General features: G+C 51.3%; 2 protein-coding genes across 14 annotated transcripts in view; one reads left to right on the forward strand and one right to left on the reverse strand.

Moving 5' to 3' along the window:
* Nucleotides 1-1,610: 1,610 nt before the first annotated feature.
* Nucleotides 1,611-5,519, reverse strand: MRPL52 (mitochondrial ribosomal protein L52). 3 transcript variants are annotated; one of them, XM_002717900.6, is made up of 5 exons: nt 5,482-5,519; nt 5,317-5,374; nt 5,171-5,238; nt 2,405-2,469; nt 1,611-1,779 (listed from the first exon to the last, which is right to left on the reverse strand). In XM_002717900.6, the coding sequence occupies exons 1-5, from the start codon at nt 5,507-5,509 to the stop codon at nt 1,630-1,632; spliced, it is 369 nt and encodes a 122-aa protein (XP_002717946.3). In that variant the 5' UTR covers nt 5,510-5,519; the 3' UTR covers nt 1,611-1,629. The 3 variants fall into 3 exon arrangements, with proteins under 3 accessions (XP_002717946.3, XP_017203680.3, XP_089166063.1); XM_017348191.4 differs by lacking the exon at nt 2,405-2,469; XM_089309937.1 differs by lacking the exons at nt 1,611-1,779; nt 2,405-2,469 and adding an exon at nt 2,840-2,925.
* Nucleotides 5,520-18,940: 13,421 nt separating this feature from the next.
* The window catches only part of SLC7A7 (solute carrier family 7 member 7), a 40,654-nt gene continuing 34,090 nt past the window's right edge, over nt 18,941-25,504 (forward strand). Inside the window, exons 1-2 of one of the 11 annotated variants that reach the window (XM_089309938.1) lie at nt 18,941-19,072; nt 25,053-25,174. The gene's annotated coding sequence lies outside the window, so the exon portion shown is untranslated. The other 10 variants (XM_008269346.5, XM_089309942.1, XM_070053895.2 and 7 more) reach the window with 10 other exon arrangements.

Below are 25,504 nucleotides of genomic sequence, written 5' to 3' on the forward strand. Positions count from 1 at the left end.
CCCGGCAACCACATCAGCTCTGGGGTCATCCTTGCAGAAGGACCAATGGGCTCGCTTTATCATTGTCCCTTGCAACTGGGCTGCTTCATAATTAGAACTGGCTGGGGCAGAAAGGGGTGCTAGGCCATGACACCTGGGAAAAAGCAAATCGATTTTGGTGAAACTACTAGGAAGCAAGGAGGCCTAGGAGTCAGGACCTTGGTGTTTTGTTCTGCCTCCGCACTGGAAAAGGAGGCTATTCCACCTAGACTGAGATCTCCTGGACTCTGGGAATAAAAGGTGGAGGTATGCAGGGAAGGGGGAGGGCAGGCCAGAGCTGTGGCTGAGAAAGGGAGGCAGATAAGAGGGTGAGAACCAGATCTGGACATGCAGCACAACAGAAGCAGGAAAAGTGTGGGAGACAGAAAACTCGACCATCAGCGAAATCTAAGACCCGAGAATTGAGTTTGGTCAGCCAGAGGAAGGAGGTAGTGGGGGAGGAAGGGAGGGAAAGCAAGCAAAGGCCTGACAGAGGGTGGGCAGAAATTGTGTCAGGTGGGAAAGCTCCAGCACCTTCCATGTTTGTGGCAGAGCGGAGGGGCAGTGCTCTGTGTTGGGAACAAGGCTACTTTGCCCCCTGAATTCATGGGAGGAGCCCTGATGAGTAAAACGAAAGGCATCCCAGGTGCTGGGTGGCTTCCGGGTTTGTGAGAGGGAGGTGTATAGAGGGTTGAGACCCTTGGGTAGGGCTCATCTACACACCCGGGTAGGGAGATGCAAGGTTCTCTTCAACCAACCTCTGGAATTGAACCAGAACCACGGCCACTCAGAACTTAACTCAGCAGAACATACATCTAATTCTTGTTCTTCTCATCGGTCTTGGAGTATCCTCCTGGACCAAGTATCTGAACTTCAGGAAAAGCAAGCAGGCTCATGGGTTGGTGCTGTGGCACAGTGGTGAAAGCCTACAGTGCCAGCATCTCCTAGGGATACTGCTTTGAGTCTCAGATGCTCTACTTCCAACCCAACTTCCTGCTAACATGCTTGGGAAAGTAGAGGAAGATGGCTCAAGTGCTTGGGCTTCTGCACTCACGTGGGAGACTGGGAAGAAGCTCTTGGTTCCTGATCAACCCAGCTCCAGCCATTGTGGCCATTTGGGGAATGAACCAGCGGATGGAAGCTCTCTTTCCCTCTCTCTCTGTAACTCCGCCTTTGAAATAAAACAAACCTCAAAAAAAGCAAGCTCAGTTTGAAAGCCTTTTTCATCAAGAATATTTATTAAGTCCCAACTGCACACACGTGGCAGAGCTCTGTATGGACGGGCTGTGAAAGGCCTGAATGCCTGGTGGAAGCCACTCTTCAGTTTTTATGTCCACAGAGCAGCTCCTGCTCAGTTGGGCTAGCCCTATGGCTGGCAAAGGAGAGTGTAAAAATCCCAGGGCAAGATTCCAATAAACTGGAATGGAGCCAGGGGTCAGGGCACTGAGCCAGGAATCCGGGGCAGTGATGGTACAGCCTATTCTTCCTGGTGTCTGAGCTCTTTGGCTCTAACGTTAGATGAGGGACAGCGAGGCTATCTTCTGGCTGAGATGAGGCATCTAGGGGACACAAAAGCAAGCCAGACGCTGGGGAAGAGGGCAGGGTTTGCTTTTATTGACGTGGAAGCAGGCTGTTCAGTGAAGCTCCTTTGGGTTTAAGAGTGTTTTTCTGCTTCCTTTCTTCTTCCTGCAACTTCTGCTGCCGGAGCTGCCATGCCTGTAATCCAGCATCCATTTCCTGTGACAGCAGCACAACACGTCTCTGAAACAGGAAAACAGTGTGGGCAACATCTGGGACGTGTGCGCTGAGGCTCTACCCTTTCACTCACAAATCCCAGGTCCTAGCTGGAAAATGACTGCTCACTGGGGATGGGTGGGACCGAGCCTTGGGCTGGGAAGCAAAAGGGAGGCAGAATGTCTACTGCTGGTCCTGCCTTAGGAGGGCGCCACTGTCCTCTCTTCTCACAGTGTCATTAAAACCCGTGGCTGTTAATACCTCAGTATCTTAGGTGCACCACAATTCAAGACAAATTATGGACTGTTTTCCCCCTCTGGGAGCAGCTGTTCAGACTTTTAGTTAAGAAGCCTGTACCCCACATCACAGGACCTGGGTTTCAGTGCCTTACTCCAGCTTCCTGCCCAGGCAAACCCTAGGCGGTAGCAGTGATGGCTGAAGTTCACTGGGTTCCTACCACCAATATGGGAGAGACCTGGACCCCAGTCCTGGCTCCTGGGGTTGATGTGACCTAGTCCCACCTGTTGTGGGCATTTGGGGGGGTGAATCAGAGGTGGGAGTTATCAATATCCCAAATAAAAAAAATAAAAACTCTCCTCCCACCCCCTCTGATAACAAACAGGTAGCTCTGGCTGGGGCTCTAGACACTCACTGCAAACTTCTCCCTTTCAGCTTTTCTTCGAAGCTGGCCTTTCATTGGGGGAGCCGGGCGGCCATCTAGACAGAAGTGAGAGAAAAGCAAGCGTTTGGGATGGCCTGTAGCACCGTGTGCGAAGAAGAATCAACTTTCAGCTTCTCTCTTCCGTTTCAAACCTGCTGTGGCTGAACTCTCCTAAATCATGTCCCTCATCTTCAGGGGTGAGGGATGGCAGACCCACCAAAAATAAGTTTGCAGGCACGTTCCTTCTCCGTTTCACTTACTGCTCATTAGCCGGCATTCCGGGTCCTCTGCAGTGCCAAGTCCACTGGTTTATTTTCATATTCAGAAACCCCACCCTCAAGCAGTGTGATCATTGTTCTACTCTGAGTCCCCTGCTAAATTCCAGCTCACTCGGCAATGAAATTGCCCTTTTTCATTTCCCTCCCAGCCCAATCCTTACCCTCAGCTCCACTGGAACCCTAACTTTCCCAGATACCCTTTTGTAACCTCTTCAACTCCATCAGTTCTCTCCTCTGAAAGAAGCATATATCATTTAACAGTCAACTGTTTGTCCTGGGACATTTACCATACTATTGTTTTTTAGCGTCATTGAGCTATCTTAGATCCTTCTGGAAAAGAACAGAGTACTGAAATATTATTCAATTCCTAAAATGTCCACACTTTGTTTTCCCAGCCAGACTAAATTCTTTGGGATCAGGGACTGTATCACCAGCTTTTGCTATTCATAGTATGTAGGCACATAAGCATGTAATACAAATTCCATAAAGTATCTGCTGACTTCCTGGAAAGATGCACTATCTGACCTCAACCACTTTACAACAGAGATGAGGAGAAACAACACTTACTTTCTCCAGTAAAGAAACAATAAAAATTTTGCCCAAAGGTTTTTTTTTTTTTTTTTTTTTTAAGGCAGGGCAGAAAAGAAGTAATGTGTTTTGGGAAAAGAAACTAATATTGTGTATGCCAAGTGTTCTACATGGGCTATTTCAGTCTGTCCTTATAGGAATCACGAGATAGGTATATTTTACAAATAACTGAGAATTAGGTGAAAGTAAGTAACTTATCCAAGGCCACAAAGTTAGCAAGTAGGGAAGCAACGAGTAAGAATCAGGTATAAAGGCAGGTGTTGAAGTTCGGTGTGTGAAGATGGTTGTTTGGGATGCCTCTATCTTTTTTTTTTTTTTTTTTTTTTTTGACAGAGTGGACAGTGAGAGAGACAGGGAGAAAGGTCTTCCTTTGCCGTTGGTTCACCCTCCAATGGCCGCTGCAGCCTGCGCACCGCGCTGATCCGAAGGCAGGAGCCAGGTGCTTATCCTGGTCTCCCATTTGGGTGCAGGGCCCAAGCACTTGGGCCATCCTCCACCGCACTTCCGGGCCACAGTAGAGAGCTGCCTTGGAAGAGGGGCAACCGGGACAGAATTCGGTGCCCTGACCAGGACCAGAACCCGGTGTGCTGGCGCCGCAGGTGGAGGATTAGCCTATTGAGTGGCGGTGCCAGCCTTTTTCTTTTCTTTTCTTTTTTGCCTATATAGCTTATCAAGGTGCCTAGCTCGAGACTTAACTACTCTACTTCTGATCCAGCTTTCTACTAATATACCTGGGAGGCAGACAACAGCCTAAGTACTTGGGTACTTGTCACCCATGTGGAGAACCAGACTGAGTTCCAGGTTCCTGGCTTCAGCCTGGCCCAGCTCTGGCTGTTCCCAGCATTTGGGAAGTGAACTAGTGGATGGAAGATCTCTTTCTGCCTTTCAAATTAAAAACAAAACAAAAAAAAAAACCAAAAAACAAAAAAACAAAAAACAAACAGGTGTATATCATTCTAGACTTCTTCATATTCTATACTACAAGATCTTTGTCATCCTAAAGTACATAACAGGTGGGGAAAAAAAAATCAGTCTTCCTCAGTTACCAAGTATCTGGTAAAGCGCCATCATGCTTCTAGAGACTCCAGGAGGTAACAATACCCAGGCTTTTGTGCTGTCACAGAGGCCCAGCCCCACCCAGTTCTAGTCCTAGTTTTGCTACACCTAGCCGTATCAGGTACATCAACAAGTTTGTAGGAAAATAGATTAAAAGGTATTTATTTGTAGGGGAAAGAAAATTGAAATCTAGGCAGTTTGTCCATGGTACATATTTTACAAGAACGTTTTGAAGACCCTATGTACTTCACATTTTTTGTGCCAAAATAAACATCTTTTAAGTCCATTTTTTCATGAAATTTTTAAAGTCCCCTTGCATGACCACGAGCAATTCACCTCTGTAAGCCTCAATTTTCTTGCCTGTAAACACGGGCAGTGGGGAGTGGTTTCATCTTCCCTGAGGTCAATTATAGATCCTCTCTCTCTCAAGTAAAGAGGAAAAAGACTTTGCTGAAGGGAGCCTGCTATCCTCCATCTTCACCCTTGCCCTCTGAGAGGCTAATTTCCGCAGCCTCAGGCACCAAATTCTCAAACCGTACTCACCGCACAGAAGGGCAGTTCTTCCTAACTTTTTATTTCCTCTTCCTAACTTGATAAAAATCGTGTCCCCCTTGGAGGAACGGAGCCCTCTGCAACCCCAGGGCGCCCCTAGTCGGAATTATCTTCCGTAGTTTAACGTGCCAAATAAAGCAAGCGGTGCCTCTCCCCAAACCCCGTTTTCCAGAGACTGAGTTCCGAGCGCTGTGCACCGGACACGCCCCCGGCGCCCCGCCCCGGCCCGGGCGTTCCCACCGCGCCGAAACCGCCCGAGGACAGTGCTCCAGCCCGCGCTCACCGGCGAAAGACCAGTCTGGGAGCTCCGTGAGCGGCCCGTAGTCAGAGGGGTTCGCAGCCCGGCCCTGCCTGCGTGGAGAAAAACAGTTCGGTGAGGACTCAGCCAGGTTTCTTGCTCCCTCGTTCCCCCACGACCCCAGCACTCACTGAAGTCGCCACTGGCCGCCCGCCCGAGCCAACGCGCTGCAATGCAGCCTCCGAACACCTACAGGAAAAACAGGACAGAGTTGGCTGAGGGGCGCGGGCGACCCAGGAGACCCAGCTCCGCCCCGCCCATGAGCGCCCCAGTCCACTAATCCGACAGTCACTCACTCTGAAGGAGAGTCCCTAAAGCGGCCATGCTGCGACGCAGGAGCCGGAAGTGGGCGTGGCCTCGGCGCCCGTGCGCAGTTCTGCGGGGGAAGCCGGAAGCCGCCATCTTGAATCTGGTTTCAATCACGGGTTCCGCCATCTTGGGTTGTACGGAAGTGGAGCGAATGTGCGACCGAAGCCTTGGTCCAGAATGAACTGTTGTCAAAGGCATCTTCAGTGGTGGCAGTCTGCTCTAAGACTGAACCGTCCTGAACTGTTGCCCCAAGACCCACAGTGGTCTCTAGTTCTTTGAAATCTATAGCAACTTAAGAGTAGCAGCATCCACATTATTTCTTTTTTCTTTTTTTTTTTGACAGGCAGAGTGGACAGTGGGAGAGAGAGACAGAGAGAAAGGTCTTCCTTTGCCATTGGTTCATCCTCCAATGGCCGCCGCAGCCAGCACGCTGTGGCCGGTGCACCCCACTGATCTGATGGCAGGAGCCAGGTGCTTCTCCTGGTCTCCCATGGGGTGCAGGGCCCAAGCACTTGGGCCATCCTCCACTGCACTCCCTGGCCACAGCAGAGAGCTGGCCTGGAAGAGGGGCAACCGGGACAGAATCCGACGCCCCGACCAGGAGTAGAACCCAGTGTGCCGGCGCTGCAGGCGGAGGATTAGCCTACTGAGCTGCGGCACCGGCCAGCATCCACATTATTTCATTCCAATCTCCTGCATCACTATTAGCAGAGTTTTCCTGGATTAAGACATGTGGTGAAACCTGGAGTGAATCAGAACATTTGGCTTCAGCCCTCACTCCTGTGTGTAAGGAAAGGCTGTAGGGAAGGAGACAGAACATAAACTCAGAGCCAGACCAGGTTTATTCAGAGAAAAAGCCTGGGTGGGGCTCACTCCTCGTGAATACGCAGCCGAGAGCGCACCCTCCCACACAGCCTAGTGGCTTATATAGTGTAAGGTAGGTGGGAAGGCTTGTTAGGGTGGTGTCTGGACTAAGGCTGAGCTGCTGAGATAGTGGGGAAACCTTGGGCTAGGGACTGGGTGTGATTTGGAAGGGTTTGGGCTGGGTCCGTATCTAGGGTTTGGACTGAGGCTGAGCTGATGGGATAGTGGGGAGAGAGCTTGGGAGTGCTGTGGCTTGGATGGGGCAAGCTTTGAGTGAACTCTTAGGATATTGGGGATTGTGGTGCCAGCACACTGGGTTCTAGTCCCAGTTGGGGCGCCGGATTCTGTCCTGGTTGCCCCTCTTCCAGGCCAGCTCTCTGCTGTGGCCCGGGAGTGCAGTGGAGGATGGCCCAAGTGCTTGGGCCCTGCACCCCATGGGAGACCAGGATAAGTACCTGGCTCCTGCCATTGGATCAACGCGGTGCGCAGCCCGCAGCGCACTGGCCGTGGCGGCCATTGGAGGGTGAACAAATGGCAAAGGAAGACCTTTCTCTCTGTCTCTCTCTCTCTCACTGTCCACTCTGCCTGTCAAAAAATTAAAAAAAAAAAAAAAAAAAAGGATAGTGTGGGCTCAGGCTGATGGCTGGATTCTAATTTTTTTTTTTAAAAGGTTTCTGGCCATAGTGAAATTAGGCATGAGAGCTGGATCAGAAGAGCAGCTGGGACATGAGCCAGCGCTCATATGGGATGCTGGCACCGCTGGCAGATGCTTAGCCTACTAGGCCACAGTGCCAGCCTCTCCCTGATGTTTTTTTTTTTTTTTTTTTTTGACAGGCAGAGTGGACAGTGAGAGAGAGAGACAGAGAGAAAGGTCTTCCTTTGCCGTTGGTTCACCCTCCAATGGCCGCCACGGCCGGCGTGCTGCGGCCAGCGCACCGCGCTGATCCGATGGCAGGAGCCAGGTACTTATCCTGGTCTCCCATGGGGTGCAGGGCCCAAGCACTTGGGCCATCCTCCACTGCACTCCCTGGCCACAGCAGAGAGCTGGCCTGGAAGAGGGGCAACTGGGACAGAATCCAGCGCCCCGATTGGGACTAGAACCCAGTGTGCCGGCGCCACAAGGCAGAGGATTAGCCTAGTGAGCCACAGCGCCAGCCATCCCTGATGGTTTTAAAGGACCACTGCTGCCCAGGAAGTGGGCAACCAACCTGGTCTTGAAGATGAGAGAATTGTGCTAGGTCATCTAGGTTTTCCTTGAGCAAACAAGATATGTCTTCAATTGTGTTTGCCTTGCCTGCTGAGATTGTTAGTCTGACCACTCCTTTCCCAACTCCTGCCAGGACACCTACTGCAATTAACAAGAGGGTAAATCCAAAATCCTTCATCACATATCTGGTCAGGGGGACAGGGCATAAAGTCTGGTCTAGAGCATAGGACAAAGGGGAAGATAAGAATACGAGTATAGTGGGCCGGCAATGTGGCTCACTGGTTAATCCTCCACCTGCGGCGCTGGCATCCCATATGGGTGCTGGGTTCTAGTCCCGGTTGCTCCTCTTCCAGTCCAGCTCTCTGCTGTGGCCCGGGAGGGCAGTGGAGGATGGCCCAAGTGCTTGGATCCGTGCACCCACGTGGGAAATGGGGGAGCACCTGGCTCCTAGCTTCGGATCAAAGCTCCGGCCGTTGCGGCCCTTTGGGGAGTGAACCAACAGAAGGAAGACTTTTCTCTCTGTCTCTCTCACTGTCTGTAACTCTATCTGTCAAAAAAAAAATATATATATATATACAAGCATACATGTCCCTGTCCAATTAGTAGGAAGAAAGATATATGCTTGGTTGCTGCAGAGAATGAATGCTCCTGTTTCTGGTCCCATCCATGCTACTAAATAGAAGTAGGTAGGTTCTGTGCTTATTGATGTTTGGTACATTCTGTGGGTATCTACCTTCCAGTCCAATTCTGCCAGCCTCAACCTGTGGCTGAGAGTGGAGCTACTTTGGGTTGGGAGAGTGACGGTCTGGTTACAAGCTTTTTTTTTTTTTTTTTTTCTTTTAAGATTTTATTTATTTTATTTGAGAGGTAGAGTTGCAGACAGTGTGAGAGGGAGAGACAGAGAGAAAGGTCTTCCTTCCATTGATTCACTCCCCAAGTGGCTGCAACAGCTGGAGCTGTGCAGATCTGAAGCTAGGAGCCAGGCGCTTCTTCCTGGTCTCCACGTGGGTGCAGGGGCCAAGTACTTGGGCCATCTTCTACTGCTTTCCCAGGCCATAGCAGAGAGCTGGATTGCAAGAGGAGCATCTAGGACTAGAACTGGTGCCCATATGGGATGCTGGTGCTGCAGGCAGAGGATTAACCTATGGCGCCATGGCGCCAGCCCCTGGTTACAGGCTTTGTGGGGGAAATGAACCCACTTTCTGGAGAGAGGGGAAGGAAAGAGCTTTACCCAGTCTTAAGTGGACCTGTGTGGAGGGTTTGGTTAGAGCCTGTTTTAAGAATCTGTTCATCTGTTCTTTTCCTGAAGGAGTGGGGGAGTGATGGGGAATGTGAAAATGCCATGAGATATGAAGAGAGGCTAATACTAGCTGGGTAATTTGGGAGGTAAATTCTTGTCTGTCATCTGATTGAATGGAAGCAGAAAGTAGAAATCTGGGGACAGTATCCTTTAGCGGTATAGTAGAGCAGGGAAGCTCTTTCATTAGTGGTGAGGAAGGCCTCCACCCAACCAGAGAAGGTGTCCACCATCACCAGAAGGTAACGTATCCACTTAACTGGTGGCATATGGGTGAAGTCACTCTGCTAGTCCTTTTCTGGATGTGACCCGTGGGCCTGGTGAGTAGGGAATAGGGGTGGTCTAATGTTAGAATTGGGGTTATTTGTTTGGCATATGCTACATGTCTGAGATATGTTGTGCAGTTTCTTGTATGGCAGGAGTTAGGTATATATGTGATTTTAGAAAATGAAGAACAGAGTTTAGGTTTGAGTAATATAGATTTTTTTAAAAAAATTATTTATTTTATTTGAAAGTCAGAGTTACACAGAGAGAAATGGAGAGGCAGAGAGAGAGAGAGAGAGGTCTTCCATACGCTGGTTCACTCCCCAAATGGCCTCAACAGCCAGAGCTGGGTCAATCTGAAGCCAGGAGCCAGGAGCATCTTGCGGGTCTCCCATGCAGGTGGGCCATCTTCCTCTGCTTTCCCAGGCCATAGCAGAGAGCTTGATCAGAAGTGGAGCAGCCAGGACTTGGACTGATGCCTATATGGGATGCCAGCACTACCGGCAGCAGCTTTGCTTGCTACGCCACAGTGCTGGCCCCAGAGTGGAGGTTTTTTAGAAAGGTATCTTGGAGGGAAAAGGGGAGTATTAGCTTATTATCTAGAAACCACCGAGTCTTCCTTAGAGGTCCTTTGTTGTTGGAATTGAGAGGTTTCTAAGTCTGAGTAGACAGGAGCTAGGTTAAAGAGAAAAGATGAGGTCAGCCGGCGCTGTGGCTCAATAGGTTAGTCCTCTGCTTGCAGCGCCAGCACACCGGGCAGGATGCCGGATTCTGTCCCGGTTGCCTCTCTTCCAGGCCAGCTCTCTGCTGAGGCCCAGGAGTGCAGTGGAGGATGGCCCAAGTCCTTGGGCCCTGCACCCAAATGGGAGACCAGGAGAAGCACCTGGCTCCTGCCTTCGGATCAGCGTGGTGCGCAGGCTGCAGCGGCCATTGGAGGGTGAACCAACGGTAAAGGAAGACCTTTCTCCCTATCTCTCTCACTGTCCACTCTGCCTGTCAAAAAAAAAAAGAGAGACTTTTTTTTTTTTTTTAATGTTTATTTGAAAGGCAGAGATCTAGAGGGAGACAGACTGACACTGTGTCAACCAGTTTGAGTTCTGGCTGTACCACTTCTGCTCCAGCTCCCTAATGTGCCTGGGAAAGCAGCAGAAGATGGGCCAAGTCCTTGGGCCCCTGCTACCCCTGCTACCTGGAAGAAACTCCTGGCTTCGGCCTGGCCCAGCCTCAGCCATTGAGGCCATTTGGAGAGTGAACCAGTGGATGGAGGATACCTCTCTCCGTCATTTCAAATGAATAAATAAATCCTTAAAAAAAAATAGAGGGAGAGATAGATATCCTCCATCCTCTGGTTCACTCCCCAAATGGTCTCAGAGACCGGAGCTGAGCCAGGCCAAAGCCAGGAGTCAGGCGCTTCTTCTCGGTCTCCCATGTGGGTGCAGGGGCCCAAGGACTTGGGCCATCTTCTGCTGCTTTCCCAGGTGCGTTAGCAGGGAGCTGAATGGGAAGTGGAACAGCAGGGACTCTAACCAGCACCCCTGTGGGATGTCAGCTCTGCAGATGGAGGCTTAGGCTTCTATGCCACACTGCCAGCCCATAAATAAATCTTAAAAAAAAAATTGGAATCCAGATGTGAAAATATATCCCATGAGTCCCAGGAAAGAAGGAGGTCTTGATTAGTGCATGGAAAGGGAAGGGGATATGTTGCCTGTTTTGGGGCCAGAAGAATTACGTGAGTGGGGTCACAAGAAGTCCCCAAAAGGTAACAGAGGTAGAGATTAGTTGGACTTTCTTCTGATACCCTATTGCCTTTCTCAGCTAGATAATTAAAAAGACTACTGGTATGTTCGAGACGGGTCTCTCGGGCAGGGCCACAGAGTAAAAGATCATCAAAGTATTGAAGAAGGGTGCTGGATGAAAGGTTAACAGAGGGTAGTTCGGCCTGCAGGGCCTGCCCACAGAAGTATGAGCTGTCTTCAAAATGTTAGGGTGGGACTGGTGCTGTGGCGTAGTGGGTAAAGCCGCTGCCTGCAGTGCTGGCATCCCATATAGGCGCCTGTTCGAGTCCTGGCTGCTCCGCTTCCGATCAAGCTCTCTGCCTGGGAAAACAGTAGAAGATGGGCCAAGTCCTTGGATTCCTGCACCCACGTGGGAGACCCAGAAAAAGCTCCAGGCTCCTGGCTTCAGATCAGCTTGCTCCGGCCATTGTGGCCAGTTGGGGAGTGAACCAGTGAATGGAAGACCTCTCTCTCTGCCTCTCCTTGTCTCTCTGTCACTCTGACTTTAAAATAAATAAATAAATCTTAAAAAAAAGAAAATGTTAGGGTAACACAGTCCAGGTGAGTTGTTGAATAAGGCAAGAATCAGGGCCAGACCAGGTAAAGGCAGAGTGTCTAGGCAGTGTCAAGATTGAGAGGAATCACGAAGAAAGTATTCTTTAAGTCCAAGATGGTAAAGAGGGAAGTTGTAGGGGATGTTTGGGAGAGAAGAGTGTAGGGGTTACACACAACTAAGTATGTGAGTTGGAGAGAAGCATTAATGTGTTAGAGGTTCTGTACTAGATTATAGAAGCCATTGGGTTTTTTGACAGGAAGTGTGGGTGTGTTATAGAGGGCATGAATTGGGATGAATATGTGAGCCTGAAGGAGGTGGTCTGTGATAGGTTCTAGACCTCTGTGGTCTTCTGGACTTAAAGGATATTGGGGAACAACTAAATAGCTTTTGTGGGATCCTTTAGGGAGATATGAACAGGAGTATGGTGGGTGGTGATTACAGGATGTGATGTGTCCCACACTGTAGACTGACTAAGGTGAGGGGTGGAAGGTCACTGATATGAAGGGTAAGTGTATAAGTTTTATTCCCAAAGGGAATGGGGCTGGTTGCCTCCAGTGGTGGAGAAGGTCTCGGCCTAAAAGGGGGGTGGGGCAGTTGTGCAGATCTAGGAAAGAGTGTAGAGGAGTAATATCTCCAAAGAAGCAGTAGAAAGGAGGAGTCCTATTAGACTTCCCAATGAGGCCTTTCATGCCAACAGCAGAGACAGAGGCAGGAAGGAGAGGGTCATAATATTCAGTTAAAACAGGTAAACTAGCCCCAGTGTCCACCAGAAAGGAAATTCGCTTGCGAGACACACTGTCCCTATTACTCCTTGATCCATGGGCTCATCTGTGATGGGCCGTGGAACCTGGGCTCCTTCATTCCGTCAAGTTTAGCAAAGATGAGATGTCCTGTGTCGGGGGTGGCAGGGAAGAAGACCGCCCCAGATAGGGAGGGTGTCCTCTCTGGGGACAGTCCATCTTCCAGTGGCCCCACTGTCCACAGTTGGGGCATGGTCTGGTGAGAGGCCTTGGGTTAGGGTAGTCCTTGGCACAGTGCCCAGTGTTGCCACTTCAGATAGCAAGCCCCCTGAGGGCTGGGACTTGGGTTGCAACTTGGATTTTGGAGGCTGGTGTCTGAATTCCTTCCGAGTCCTTAGTTCCTTGTCTCTATTATAAAGATGCAAAAAGCCACATTTGTGAGGTCTCTCTGAGGGATTTGTGGACCATTATCCAGTTTCTGGTGTCTGTGCAGGATGCCCAGGACTGATTGGGACATAAAAGTGGGTATTTTCAAACAGTTGCCCTTCTGGAGAATTGAGATCTGTGTTGGTGTGTCTTGTCATTGCCTCTGTAAGGCTGGCCAAAAAGACAGCAGGGTTTTCATCAGGGCCCTGGGTGATCTCCTGGATCTTATAGTTAACCTTTTTATGGCTGTTTTTATCAATAGCCACTAACAGGCGGGAGATCATATGATCTCGATGATCTCAGGGCCTATAGCCCTGGGTCTCTGGGTTGGTGAGTCCAGACTGGGTTAGGAGTGTCTCTGGGACAGCTCAAGTAGCCTCTGGGTGTCTGTCTGGGGCCCAGCGGTGCACTGTGTCTGCATGCTGTTGAGCAGCAGGCCAGATAGTTCCGATTCATCTGGAGTTAAGGTACAGGACAAGATGAGACAGAGATCTTGCCAGGTCCAGCTATAGGACTGAATCAGGTGACGAAATTCCTTATGATATTTGGAGGGTTCTCTGAGAATGAGCCTAGATGCTCTTCAATCTGATTTTAAGGTCTTTTAGAAAGAAAGGTACAAGGGCCCTAGCTGGACCTTCCTGGCTGGCCTCCTCCCTCAGTGGGTTGTATAGTTTGGGAGCATGTGTGAAGAGGGGAAAAGACAGGAGGAGAAGAGAAGGGAGAATCGGATGAGGAATCAGGCGGATTGGCCTGGGAGAAATCACCAGGTGGTGGCTGGAGGGGGCCCTGGGCAGGTACCGGGGAAGGTCATCCCTGGTCAGGATCACAGAGGGGCTGAGGGAGGGCTGGTGGAGGGTTTAAGGACATTGGTAAAGAGGGCAAAGAGGATTGTATAGAGAGTGAGAGGGGGCAGAGACGGAGGGGCCACGAATGAGTGTGAAGAGAAGGTTCTGTTCCTGGGGTCCTGAGGAGGGGAGAAGACGGGGAGAAGCTCCAGGGCTTTTTCCTGCTTGAGGAGGACCTGGGCTGAGGAAAGTTGGGCTCGGAGGAGAAAAAAAGCCTGGGTATGTGGAACCTCCGACCATTTCTCTGTGTAAAGTTACTAAGATCACGGAGAATTTGGAGGGCAAAAGTGCTGAATTCTGGACACTCACAATAATTTTCCAGTGTAGGTTCAGGCCAGGCTTTAATACAAAGGAAAATTAGTCCTTTTGACTTTATTTCCCTCCTTAGGCCCAATGCACCCAGGTTTTTAAACAGACGGGCCGAGAGGAGGAGTCAGGTGGAATGCTAGAAATGTCAGAGTGCCTGGATCAGGTAGAATGGGACCGGAGGGTCACTTGCTTAGAGTGTGCTCTTGAGGAGCCCGCAACCAGAATCTTCTCCTGGCGAAGAGTTAAGAGTGGTCCTAACTTTTTTTTTTTAAGAATTATTTATTTATTTGAAAGTCAGAGTTACACCGAGAGGGAAGGAGAGAGAGAAAGAGAGAGAGAGAGAGAGAAAGGTCTTCCATCCGCTGGTTCACTCCCCAGTTGGCTGCAACGGCTGGAGCTGCGCCGATCCGAAGCCAGGAGCCAGGAGCTTCTTCTGGGTCTCCCATGCACAGCTGAGCACTGGGAAAGGAAGCTATATCGTGGGAACTTGAGCGGGCCATTGAAGATTTTCTTGAGGGAGGGGCTAAAATGTGACTCCATTATTATGATTCCTTTATACATTACTATAATATAGCCCTTGTGACAATCCTGTGAGGTAGGTACAGGCTGAGCATCCCTAATCTGAAAATCCAAAATGCTCCCAAATCTAAATTTCTTTTTAGCACCAACATGCCAAAAGTGCAAAATTGTACACCTTACTCCATGTAATTGTTCACAGAATATAGGAACACTAAAAATATTGTATGAAGCTCCCTTTGGGATCTGTGTTTAAAATGTATGTAAAATATAAACTTCAAGGTATTTTATTATGTATATGTAAGTATTCCAAAACCTGAGAAACACATCTGTCTCAAGTATTTTGGATAGGGATACTCAGTTTGGACTTGTTAAGTGATAAACCCAAATCTGTGACTCCTCTCCCTTTTTTAATTTTTATTTATTTTTTTCAAGGGGAAGAGGGGGATCTCATCCATTGATTCACCCACCAAGTGCTGCAACTGGAATCAAACCCAGGCACTTGGATCTGGGCTACAGGCATCTTAAAGGTTAGGTCAAATGCCTGTCCCCTCCCTGTTATCACTTGCTAGTGAGGCTTTGCTTGAGGAAAGCCATTTCATCTGAATTTTAAAAAGTTTCATATATCACATTTGTGAAAACATTGAAAGGGTTATAATGTGAGTGAAAGTGCTTTACGTTGAGGTTTCTATGAAAGTGCCCATTACTGCGTGCTAGGCTAGACACTTAAACACATGCTGACTGGGGAACCTGAGGGAGTGGTGTAATGGCCTATCTGGAAGTTTATCATTTCCTTCTGGGGAGTTTTTCCACAGGAGGTGGCTCTGAGTTGTGCTTTGAAAGAAGGGAAGGGTGGATCCTGGTTTAAGAAGCAAAAGCAACTATTTTGATAACAATAAGAATAGTATAGGTGAGGGCTGACTGAGAAGAGGGGATGGGAACAAAAGAAACTTGGCTAGAAGCCACAGCTTGACCCACAAAAGTAAACAAGGGACATAAAACAGGGAATACCATTGCCATTTTGTGTTCACATATAATTTTTCTTATCAAAACGCTGGTTTCAGGATTTTCATAATAAACCTTAAAGTCAACAAGACAGTGCAGGAAGCAATTACTGAAGATTGCTTGTAGTTTTCAGAGTCCAGGAAACTAAAACAAAATGTGGCTGTGCTTCTATTGTTTTATATTTAGTGGCAGGATATAGAGTAAGTGACACCTTTCCCAAACTTGGATCCCTGAGGCTTTGGTCCTGACATAGACAGCAGGCAGCAGTAGAACCTCATAGTTTATAGTTAGAAAATCAGGAAGTAGATGCCAAAGAAGAACCTGGGCTTCAGCATTCAGGACTGACATGAGAGATGACAGGCTAGCACTAACACTTACGCTACATAAAGGATTTGGACCAGCAACACTCCTGTCCCCCAGTAGCTCACACATGAACAGAGCATCATCGGCTCACAAAATAGAAAAGGACACATGCATTTAAGTGGACAATAATGAGGATGATGTGAATGTACACACAGAAGTGGACACGCGTGAGTGGTTCATAGCTGTGCGAGCCAAGGAGTAGCGCCGAAGGAGTTTGCGGGCAGGACGGGAAGTTGGATTGGAACTGGGAAATCTGGGAGGGGAAGAGTCTTTGGAAGGAAGACAAGTTCAGCCTTTGACGTGGTTAGTGTGATGTGGCGGGGGGACAATCCATGGGCTGTAAATAGCAGGAAATACGGGTTAGGACTTTGTGAGAAAGGGGGGCGGGGAGAGAAAGCAAACAGTGCTGACAGCTAACATCATCAGCATTCTCAGGGACCTCCTGGAACACTCTTGTGGGGAAGGGGTCTGGCACCTGGACAGCGCTCCTCGATGACTTCATCAGCCTATAAACCACAGGAAAGCGGCTTCATCATCCCGAACTGGATGCCTTTTAACCTCTGGACTTCATCTGGCAAAGACTGGCGTTAGGAGTGATGTGACGCCTCATGATCTAAGCTTCGTGTCCTTCCTCTCCTGGACGCCTTTGCCTTTCAGGGGCATTGTGCCCTGTACTTGGCTTTAACATTTGTTAGCCATTTATGTTCTTGTCTGACAGGTTTATTCACACATCTTTCTCTCCTGTAGGTCTGGATGCAGTTGCTTTTGTCTGAGTACGCTGCTCTGGGAAAGTAGGTGCCTTTTCGTGCATGCTGCCGTTGGAGAAGGACCATGAGTGAAGCGAGCTCTGGAAGCTCCTTCCACCTTGATTGTCTCTATTTTGCATGTCTAAGGCTGAAGAGGAGCTGGTGCCATGGCATAGCAGGTTAAACCACTGCCTGCGATGTCCCGTTCCCGCTGTTACACTTCCGATCCAGCTCCCTGCTAATGTGCCTGGGAAAACAGCAGAAGATGGCTCAAGAGCTTGGGCTCCTACCACTCACATGGGAGACCTGGATGAAGCTTTTGGCTTTTGGCTTTGGCTTGGCCCAGCTCCTGGCTTTGTGGCCATTTGGGGAGTGAGCTGGCAGATGGAAGACTGATCTCTCTTTCTCTCTAACTCTGCATTTCATAGAAATAAATCTTAAAAAAAAAAAAAAAAAGAGTTCAAGGTTGAACAAATTGTGGAGACAAGCAAGAATTTTTGGGAATTCTTTTTTTTTTTTAGATTTATTTATTTATTTGAAAGGCAGAATTACAGAGAGAGAGAAGAGAGGTCTTCCATCTGTTGGTTCACTCACCAAATGGTTGCAATGGCTGGAGCTAGGCTGATCCGAAGCCAAGAGCCAGAGCTTTTTCTGGGTCTCCCACATGGGTGCAGGGACCCAAGGACCTGGGCCATCTTTCACTGTTTTCCTAGGTCATAGCAGAAAGCTGGATTGGAAGTGGAACAGCCGGGACTTGAACTGGTGCCGATATGAGATGCTGGCAGTACAAGTGGTGGCTTTACCCACTATGCCACAGTGCTGGCCCCGGGAATTCTTTTTTAAAAAAAGATTTCTTTTTTTTTTTTTTTTTGAAAGGGAGAATGAGTGCAACAGCTGGGACTGGGCTGGGCCAGGCCAAAGCCAGGAGCCTCATCCAGGTCTCCCACATAAGTGCAGGGGCCCAGGCACTTGGACCGTCTTCCACTGCTTTCCCAGGCACATAAGCAGAGAGTTGGGTTTGAAGTGGAGCAGCCAGGACTTGCACTGCTGTCCGTACAGGTAGGTAGGGGCTTAACCTACTCCGCCACAATGCCGGTCTCCAGAATTCTTTATTTTCCTCTTTAGAACAGTTCAGAGGTCACATCACTGTCATTCCATGCAAGAAATGTGAGAACTGAAGGCTAGAAACCAGTCAGTCACCCTCACAACACACTGCTGTGTATTATACTCCCTTGTCACTTACACAAGGCATTTTAACCATTCCTCTACTTTTCCTAAAGCTGTCAAGTCCTTGCTAACCCTGTAGTGGCTAAATTCTGTATTACATGACCCAGCTTCAAGACGGGTGAATTATGACCTCTGGCTCCACTCTTCCTTCCTGTCTCATAGCTGGGAAGTCTTTTAAGACTGGTCCTGAAGGCAGATGGCTCCTTGTGGATCTCTGCACTATTGGTTTAGGAAATGCCAAAGCTAAAGGCAGGCATTGGGTGAAGTGGTTAATAAGACACCGCTGGGGCCACATCTGCTGTCAGAGTGCTTGGATTTGAGTCCTGTCTTCACTTCTTTTGTTTATTTGTTTGTTTGTTTAAAGACTTATTTTATTTATTTGAGTTACAGAGAGAAGTAGACACAGAGAGGTCTTCCAAACACTGGTTCACTCCCCAAATGGCTCTAACAGCTGAAGCTGAGCCAATCCGAAGCCAGGAGTTTCTTCCTGGTCTCCCATGCAGGTGCAGGGGCCCAAGGACTTGGGCCATTTTCTACTGCTTTCCCAGGTCATAGCAGAGAGCTTGATTGGAAGTGGAGCAGCGGGGACTGGAACTGGCACTCATATGGGATGCCAGCACTGCAGGCTGGGGTTTTAACCCTGTGCCACGGTGCTAGCCCCCATCTTCATTTCTGATTCCAGCTTTCTGTTGGTGTGCGCCCTGGGAAGCAATGGTGATCGTTCAAGTACTTGGGGTCCCTGCCACCTGTGTAGGAGATGTGGATTGAGTTCTGCACTTCTGGCTTTGGCCTGACCCAGCCCCAACTGATGTGGACATTTGAAGAGTGAGCCAGAGAATGAAAGATAGGTCTTTCTCTCTCTCAAAAAAAAAAAAAAAAAAAAAAAAAAAAAAAAAAAAATCTGAATGGCAAAGCCAGCCTATTCAGGAGGTATACAAAAGGTAACAATTATTTACGAGCCATTTTTTAGCTTTACTACGTGGTGAAGCATTGCCAGATCCCTTCTTGACCTAGCCCACGAGCTCCCTCTTTCTCAGGGTCCACGCTCCCGCGGTAATCTGCAGATGAAAGGCGCTCCGGAGGAGATTCCAGCCTCCCTGGCACCGACGCCCGGGATATTCTTGGTTGAGTGCTGCCTCCTGGCGGCGGCGCTACTGCCCAGACACCTTTCCGACCTGTGGAGACCACTTTTAATTTGGGATCGCTAAGCTGATGCAATCGCTCCCCCAAGGGGGCGGGAGTCGCGAACCCAGGGGAAGAGACCCCTCCCCCGGCTCCAAGCAGGCGCCGCCTCCTCTCCCCTGTCCCCTTGGGGCTTTCCAGAACTGGGTCCTTTCGAACTCTCAGCCGAGTGACTCCGGGCTGGACGCAGAGGTCACCAGGGTTTGGGGCTCCCTTTGCCCAGACCCCGTCGGGCCGCCAGCTGGAGCTGGATTGGGTGGGTGGAGTGCGCGTTCCTGGGGCGGAGGACTCGTCTCTAAGGCTATCCACGGTCATTTTCATTTCCACGGGCAGTGCAGCTGTGGCGGAGCCAGGAGAGGGCTGGGGTTGCGGGGCCCCTCGGTTCGCGGACCTTTGTTCCCATCGCCTACACCTACCGCAGCCCCTTCTTCCAGTGGGGGTGGCGGCTGCTTGACCAGGCGGAGGCTCTGGAGGGGGAAGTCTGGCGTGGTGGGGTCGTGGTCCCCCCAAAGCGGAGCCCTGGTCGGTCCCGTGGTCATACCTGGACTTTTGGGGAGGGTCAGCTCTTCAGAGGGACTCTTGAGTGCAGACGGTGGCTGGGTCGGGACTTGGGAAAGCGAGACCCTAGAGCCGCAGATACTGGACCGACAGGGGATCCGGGAATGCGGGGTAGGGGCAGAGTGGGACAAAGGGACAAAGGTGAGCCGGCGAGCGGGGGCGGAGGGGGGAGGGGAAGGGGCGAGGGATCACTTTCGGGGAGTGCGGGGGCGGGGTCCGGCGGAGTTCGCGCCACTGGCCTGGCGGTCCTGGCTGCCTGGGCGCACCTGCTTCGTCCTGAATCTGAGCGCGCGCCTCCTCCTACCTTCCCTTTCGTGGCCGTAGCGCATCGGTCTCGGCACTTCCACTGGGTCTCCCACATCTGGATGTGGGGTAGAGCAGCCAGGAGGCTCCTGAAGCCGGGAAAGGGCGCTAGATGAGAACCTTTTCGTTTTGCTTTCTTTCTTCCATCTACAGAACAAAAAGTCAATCCCAAACCATCGAAGGCCTCTTACTAAGCCTGAAAACCTAACTCTGCTTGCTTTCCCTTTGTTACTTTCGGAAGAATAAATAACTCTGAAGCACGGGGCGGGGCGGAGGGGGGCTCCTGGAGGTCAAATTCAAGGACTTGCCCAGGAGTCCAGCCAGCTGGAAAGTCAGGCAAGGAGGAAGCCCACCGTCATTATTTCATTGTTCATGCAGCAGACACTAGCTGAGCCCTGCGCTAGGTGATGCAGTGGTGAACGAAGCTCTCCTGAAGCGACCCTCTAGTGAGATGACAACTGACCACACCCATGGTCAGGGTCACTGGGAAGAATGTCCCAAGGCAGGTTTGTGGCCACAGCAGGGAGGTCAGTGTGGCTGGGATGGAGTGAGGGAGACAGTGAGGCCAGCTGGGGAGCAGCCTGGGTCTACAAGGGCATGAACGTGTCCTTGGAATAATTCGGACATTTGGTGCCAGTGAATCTGGATTTCTCTGTCTCTGGGTGCAGTGTAAGTTGGCGCCTATCCAGTGGCAGAATCCCTGAGTACTCCTTCCCTGGGTTGTTTGGCAGCAGGCAGGTGCGGGTTGCAGGGTGTGGCCTGAGACCAGCAAGCTGACCTTGGCCTCAAGGCAGCAGTCACAGGTGGAATTCTGTGAAGTGCCACTCCCTGAGGACAGAGATTTATGCGATTGTCTACATTCTGAGTGGTTTAATGTGCCTCCCAAGAAGTCTGCTTGGGAAAATTGCATGTGCTTCATTCTCTAATTTTGAATATAAAGGAGCTTGCATAATTTTTTAAAATATTTATTTATTTATTTGAAAGTCAGAGAGAGGAGAGGCAGAGAGAGTGAGATCCTCTATCCACTAGTTCACTCCCCAACTGGCTGTAACAGCTGGAGCTACGCTGATCAGGAGCCAGGAGCTTCTTCTAGGTCTCCCATGCAGGTGCAGGGGCCCAAGGTCTTGGACCATCATCTACTGCTTTCCCAGGCCATAGCAGAGAGCTGGACCGGAAGTGGAGCAGCCAGGACTCAAACTGGAGCCCATATGGGATGCTGGCACCGCAGGCAGAGGCTTAGCCCACCATGCCACGCTATAGTTTTTTTATTCTGAAAAAAAAAAAAAATCAGTATTCTCCCCACCTCTGATAAGTAAACATTCAATAGATATTTAAATAACACAGGTTTGAAGGGACACCCATTCATTAGCTTGCCCAGGGTACCATGGCCCAATTGTCTCTTTTTAAAAAAAATTCAGGGGCCCACGACGATCGTGGCTCACTTGGTTAATCCTCCACCTGCAGCGCTGGCGTCCCATATGTGTGCCGGGATCTAGTCCTGGTTGCTCCTCTTCCAGTCCAGTTCTCTGCTGTGGCCCGGGAGGGCAGTGGAGGATGGCCCAAGTGCTTGGGCCCCTGCACCTGCAGGAGAGGCCAGGAGGAGGCACCTGGCTCCTGGCTTTGGATCAGCATAGCTTCGGCCATGGCAACCATCTGGGGGGTGACAATGGAAGGAAGACCTTTTTCTCTGTCTCTCTCTCACTGTCTAACTCTGTCAAATTAAAAAAAAAATTCAGAGAGATTGACAACTCCCTTTTGTTGGCTCAGCCCCCCCAAATGCCCACAATGGCTGGGACTGGGCCAGGCCAAAACTGGGAGCTGGGAGCTCTTTCCAGGTCTCCCCGCAGGAGTAGCAGAGACCCATCTACTTGAGCCCTCATTTGCTGCCTCCGAGGGTGTGCATTAACAGGAAGCTGGAGTCTGGAGGGGAGCTCCAACCCAGACTTCTGGGACCCAGTGTCCCAAGTGGTGTCTTTCATATTTCACCAAACGCCCACCTTTCCACTGGTCTCTCAATCTGGCGACACACATGTCAACGTCAGCTGAACGACTTGGAGAGCTGAACACTGGGCGGCCTTACCTGATGCTTGGCTGGACCCCCACAGGTAACCTTCCTTGGTTTACCTTAGGGGCAGAAATGGCACCAAAAGCTGCCCTAACTGAGCTGCTGCATGCCCTCTGCAGAACTAAGGATAGCACGGGAGTGAGAGAGGGAGGAGGGGAATTGTCAGGGGCCTGGGGTGGGGGCGCCATCCACCACAGGCAAAGCTCAAACGCACCATCAGTGCTGGGCTACTGGGAAGAGCAGAGGCTGGGGAGGGAATAGGAGGAGGAGCTGAGACGCGGAGAGGAGAAAGTGCCTGGAGGCCAGCAGGCGTGGAGGTCCTCTGGATCTGAACGGGCAGTCGCAGCTCCAGCCCGTCCCCTGGCCCCTCCCCACTGCCGGCCAGAGTCGCACATGTGTTTTCCTGTTTTCCAATTCGGTCCCCGTCACCCTCTGCCTTTTCTGCTCCTCAGAGCCAACCAGCCGCTGCACGAGGCATAACCCCTGGTTCCCCTAACCAGCACCAGCCCCCACCCCCCAGCGTGCTGTAGCCCCTCCTCCCCGCACCTGCCCAAAGGTCACGGGACAGGTAAGAGGTGGGAGGGGGCGAGAGGGGACGTGCAGGAGGACAATAGAGCGAGCCCTGAAAAAATCGGCCAAAGGGAGACCCAAGAGCTGCCTGTTTCCTGGTCACTGACCCAGCCCAATCTAGGCAGGAGCTTCTGCCCAGACTGTCGCTAATGGAAGCCCTGGCCACAGGAGTAAACAGTTTCCTTCTTGTTTCACTTTTTTTTTTTTTTTTTTTGAGGGACTCTCTTAGCCACAGTGGAATACAGAAAAACAAATGGAGAACTGTAGAGGGAGGGGCCGAGCGGCTAGCCTGAAGTGATGGGGGAATGGAGCCATCCCAAAGTGTGTGTGTGTGTGTGTGTGTGTGTGCGCGCGCGTTTTCTGTTTCTGTTGTTAAGGGAGGCAGTGCATACCAGTTGGAGCCAGGAAGGCAGGACGAGGGGTCTGGTGGGGCGTGGGGGAGGGAATGGAGAGCCAAGACCCTGACCTGCGTGCTGGTTCCTAGACTAACGGGGTCTTTGCTGTTCGTGGGTAGGGGCAGCATGTGGGGCTCCGCTGGCTGCTCAGCACGCTGGGGGCTCCTGCTGCTTGTTTGCTCAAAGCCCTGAATCTAAAACTTTCCCAGGTTGTCCCCTGAGTGTGTGGTCCTATAATCTCCCCAGTTCCTCAGAGAGGAGTGCGCCTTCGGCCGCGGAAGATGACCAGGGGGCGCTGTTCTATCTTGCGGTTTCTCCTGCAAAGTCTGGAGAAAGTCTGCCAGAGCCCCTTTAGGTGAGCCTACGGGCGCTGCTGGTCCTGGGCTGCCCGACTGGCCGGAGGCATTGCGCGGACCCCAGGCGCCCGGGGAAGAACGTGAGCTGCCGCAGGAGTGCCTCTGGCCCATGTGCTAGGCAGGGCTTGAGACAAGAGGAGGGCTTCTCCACGCTGCGCAGCCTCCCCGGCCGCGTGCGTGGGCCGCTGGAGTGGGCTGGGAGGGAGTCCCCGCTCGCAATTCCTGGCCAGACCACTAGGGCATGCTGTTTGCTGGAGTGTGGGTTTCATCGGGGCTGGTTTCTGTCTCAAGATCCCAGAAGAGGACTTCACTTGTCCGACACCACCGGTCGGGAACGAAGCCCTGCCTGGTCTGCCCCAGCGCTGCCTCCCGGCTCTCTCTTCCTTCTCTCACGTTAGGCTACATGTCCACCGTTGGTGCCGGTGAATTGGTCTTAAAAGGACTGGCTTGATGATGTGTTTCTCTGTGCCTGTGTCTGCTTCACAAGTGGGTACCCTTAGCACAGCCCCGCGATCTAGAGGACTAGTAATTACCTCTCCTCCCCTCCCCCCGAGGATGAGAAAGGGGAGGAGCGGCCGGGAAGGAAGTGAACCAGCCTCAGCCTAGGCTACTGGCTGGAGGACGGCACAGCCTTTCTGTTTCATCTAATCACATCTTCCCCCAGGTGATTCATGAGGGAGCCGCCTGCAGCGCCTTCCTGTGTGAAAGGCAGGCCTGGAGACTAGGGCAGATCGGAGGAGTGGGTGACTGGGGGGGGGGGGGATAGGAGGAGCTCTGGGTTTGGAGTGGGGTCCCCCCACCCTGTGGGTGACTGAGTGCCTGCCCCAGTGAGATAATGTGCTCGAGTGCTTAGCGGCTGTGGTCTGGTGAGTGCTGGAGGAAGCCAGCTATTACTATTACAGGAGAGTTTTGGGGGGTGCTGGGAGGAAAGGAAAGCGATTTCAGGTATTTGTGAAGCTGTGTTGGCGGAAGCAGGATCTTTGGATAGGGCTAGCACCGGGTGACCCCCTCCTGGTCCAAACAAAATGTGCAAGGGGCTAGCCGGGGGAGGGGGTGTGGAGCATAGATAAGTCTCCCTGGGGTTTTTAGATCCCTGCTGCTCTCCGGTTGTAGAATAAGGTTGTAGAATAACCGAAGAGGAAGCGGGTAAGGAGGGGGCAGGCTGGTGGATTTCAGGACAGATACATTCGCAAAAGAGACTGAGAACAGAGGGTTTCAAGTAGACTACGGAGATAGAATAAACTCTGATTTCCAACAAGTGCTTTGCTTCCTCTGCTGGTTCTGGGCCTGTCTGTCCAGAATAGCTCAGTGAAGTCGTATTTCCCCATGTTTTTAAAAAATTGAAGGAAGCTTGTATTGGGGGAAGGTGTTTATAGAAGTTCCCCCTACCCCCAGGGACCTTGGTCTGCCTTATTAAGGATGAAAACCCACGTGGGCGGGGTGAGGCTTAAGCTCATTCCTTGACCTCATTCCATTAGAAGTTGCTGGGGTCCCGATGGTCCTGGTTTTGGGGCAGCCTCCCGCCCCGCGTGGGGAAGTGTGCGCAGTTACCCAGTCACGAGGCGCAGGGACAGCGCTTAAACTTCCTCTAATCTCCGCCTGTGAGCAAGGCTTTGTGTCTCAGTGTGCAGCCTTCCTGCCTCTTCATGGTTTGGGGTGGAGAAGTGAGGCGAGGGTGGCGCCCTCGCAGTGCCCCCTCCCTGTCCTCAGCTAACTTGCTGGGGGACAGCTTTGCTTGGGCGCCCTGCTGACTGTCCTTTCTTCTGCGCTCCCTGTCCCTGAGCAGAGCTGACAAAGGAGATTCCTGTGAGAGCCTTGCCTTCTTATCGCCAGAAAGTGCTGAGCCAAGAGCTCCTGGCTGCCCCTTTTGCAGATGTGAAGGGCCAATGAACCTTGGACCCAGACAGTTGCTTAACACCCCCTCCCCCGTCCTCACCCCTTCCTTCCCCCTCCCTCAACCCCTCCACCCTTCTTGACTTAAATCCCTAGGCGGTTGTCTGGTCTTCCCTTCCACTGCTGGCTGAGGAGGAGGAGCGGTTGGACTGGCCATTCCTGGAGGGCGCGTCTCTACGCCACGGCCCTGGGAACCTGCTCGCGTCCAGGACCAGGGAGTAAGTGTACAGCCCACTGCCCTTGCCTGCCTCCCCTCTGCTGCTCTGCACTTTGCAGTCTCTTCCTCCCTGGGCGCCTCTGGCCCTGCCCTGTCTCCACTCGCCTGAGTAGCCGACCCTGTTTCTCCCCCAGCTGTCCCGCGCTGTGTTTCTTGAGAACCACAGCCTTCGCTTCAGCTGTTTCTCTGCCTGGGCTTTGGCTGTGTCTCTGCCACGGCAGCCCCCAGTGGGGAGCCGGTCAGCAGCGGCCTCAGGTCCTCAGGTCGTCTTTGGGTCGCCCTTCTTTTTTTGGGTGGTATGACTGTGCTGATGTGAAGGCTTTGGTGGCGG

This window comes from Oryctolagus cuniculus, chromosome 12, assembly GCF_051225735.1.
Source record: "Oryctolagus cuniculus isolate XC-2025 breed Fujian yellow rabbit chromosome 12, ASM5122573v1, whole genome shotgun sequence".
NCBI lineage: Eukaryota > Metazoa > Chordata > Mammalia > Lagomorpha > Leporidae > Oryctolagus > Oryctolagus cuniculus.

What these genes read in the sequence shown, in the direction of transcription:
- MRPL52 (XM_002717900.6), bottom strand. Translation starts at nt 5,509, where the DNA reads ATGGCCGCTTTAGGGACTCTCCTTCAGA. An exon ending in CCCAGACTGGTCTTTCGCCG is followed by an intron (nt 2,470 to 5,170) that starts GTGAGCGCGGGC and finishes ACTTCTGTCTAG; the next exon opens with ATGGCCGCCCGGCTCCCCCA. An exon ending in CTGAAAGGGAGAAGTTTGCA is followed by an intron (nt 1,780 to 2,404) that starts GTGAGTGTCTAG and finishes TTCCTGTTTCAG; the next exon opens with AGACGTGTTGTGCTGCTGTC.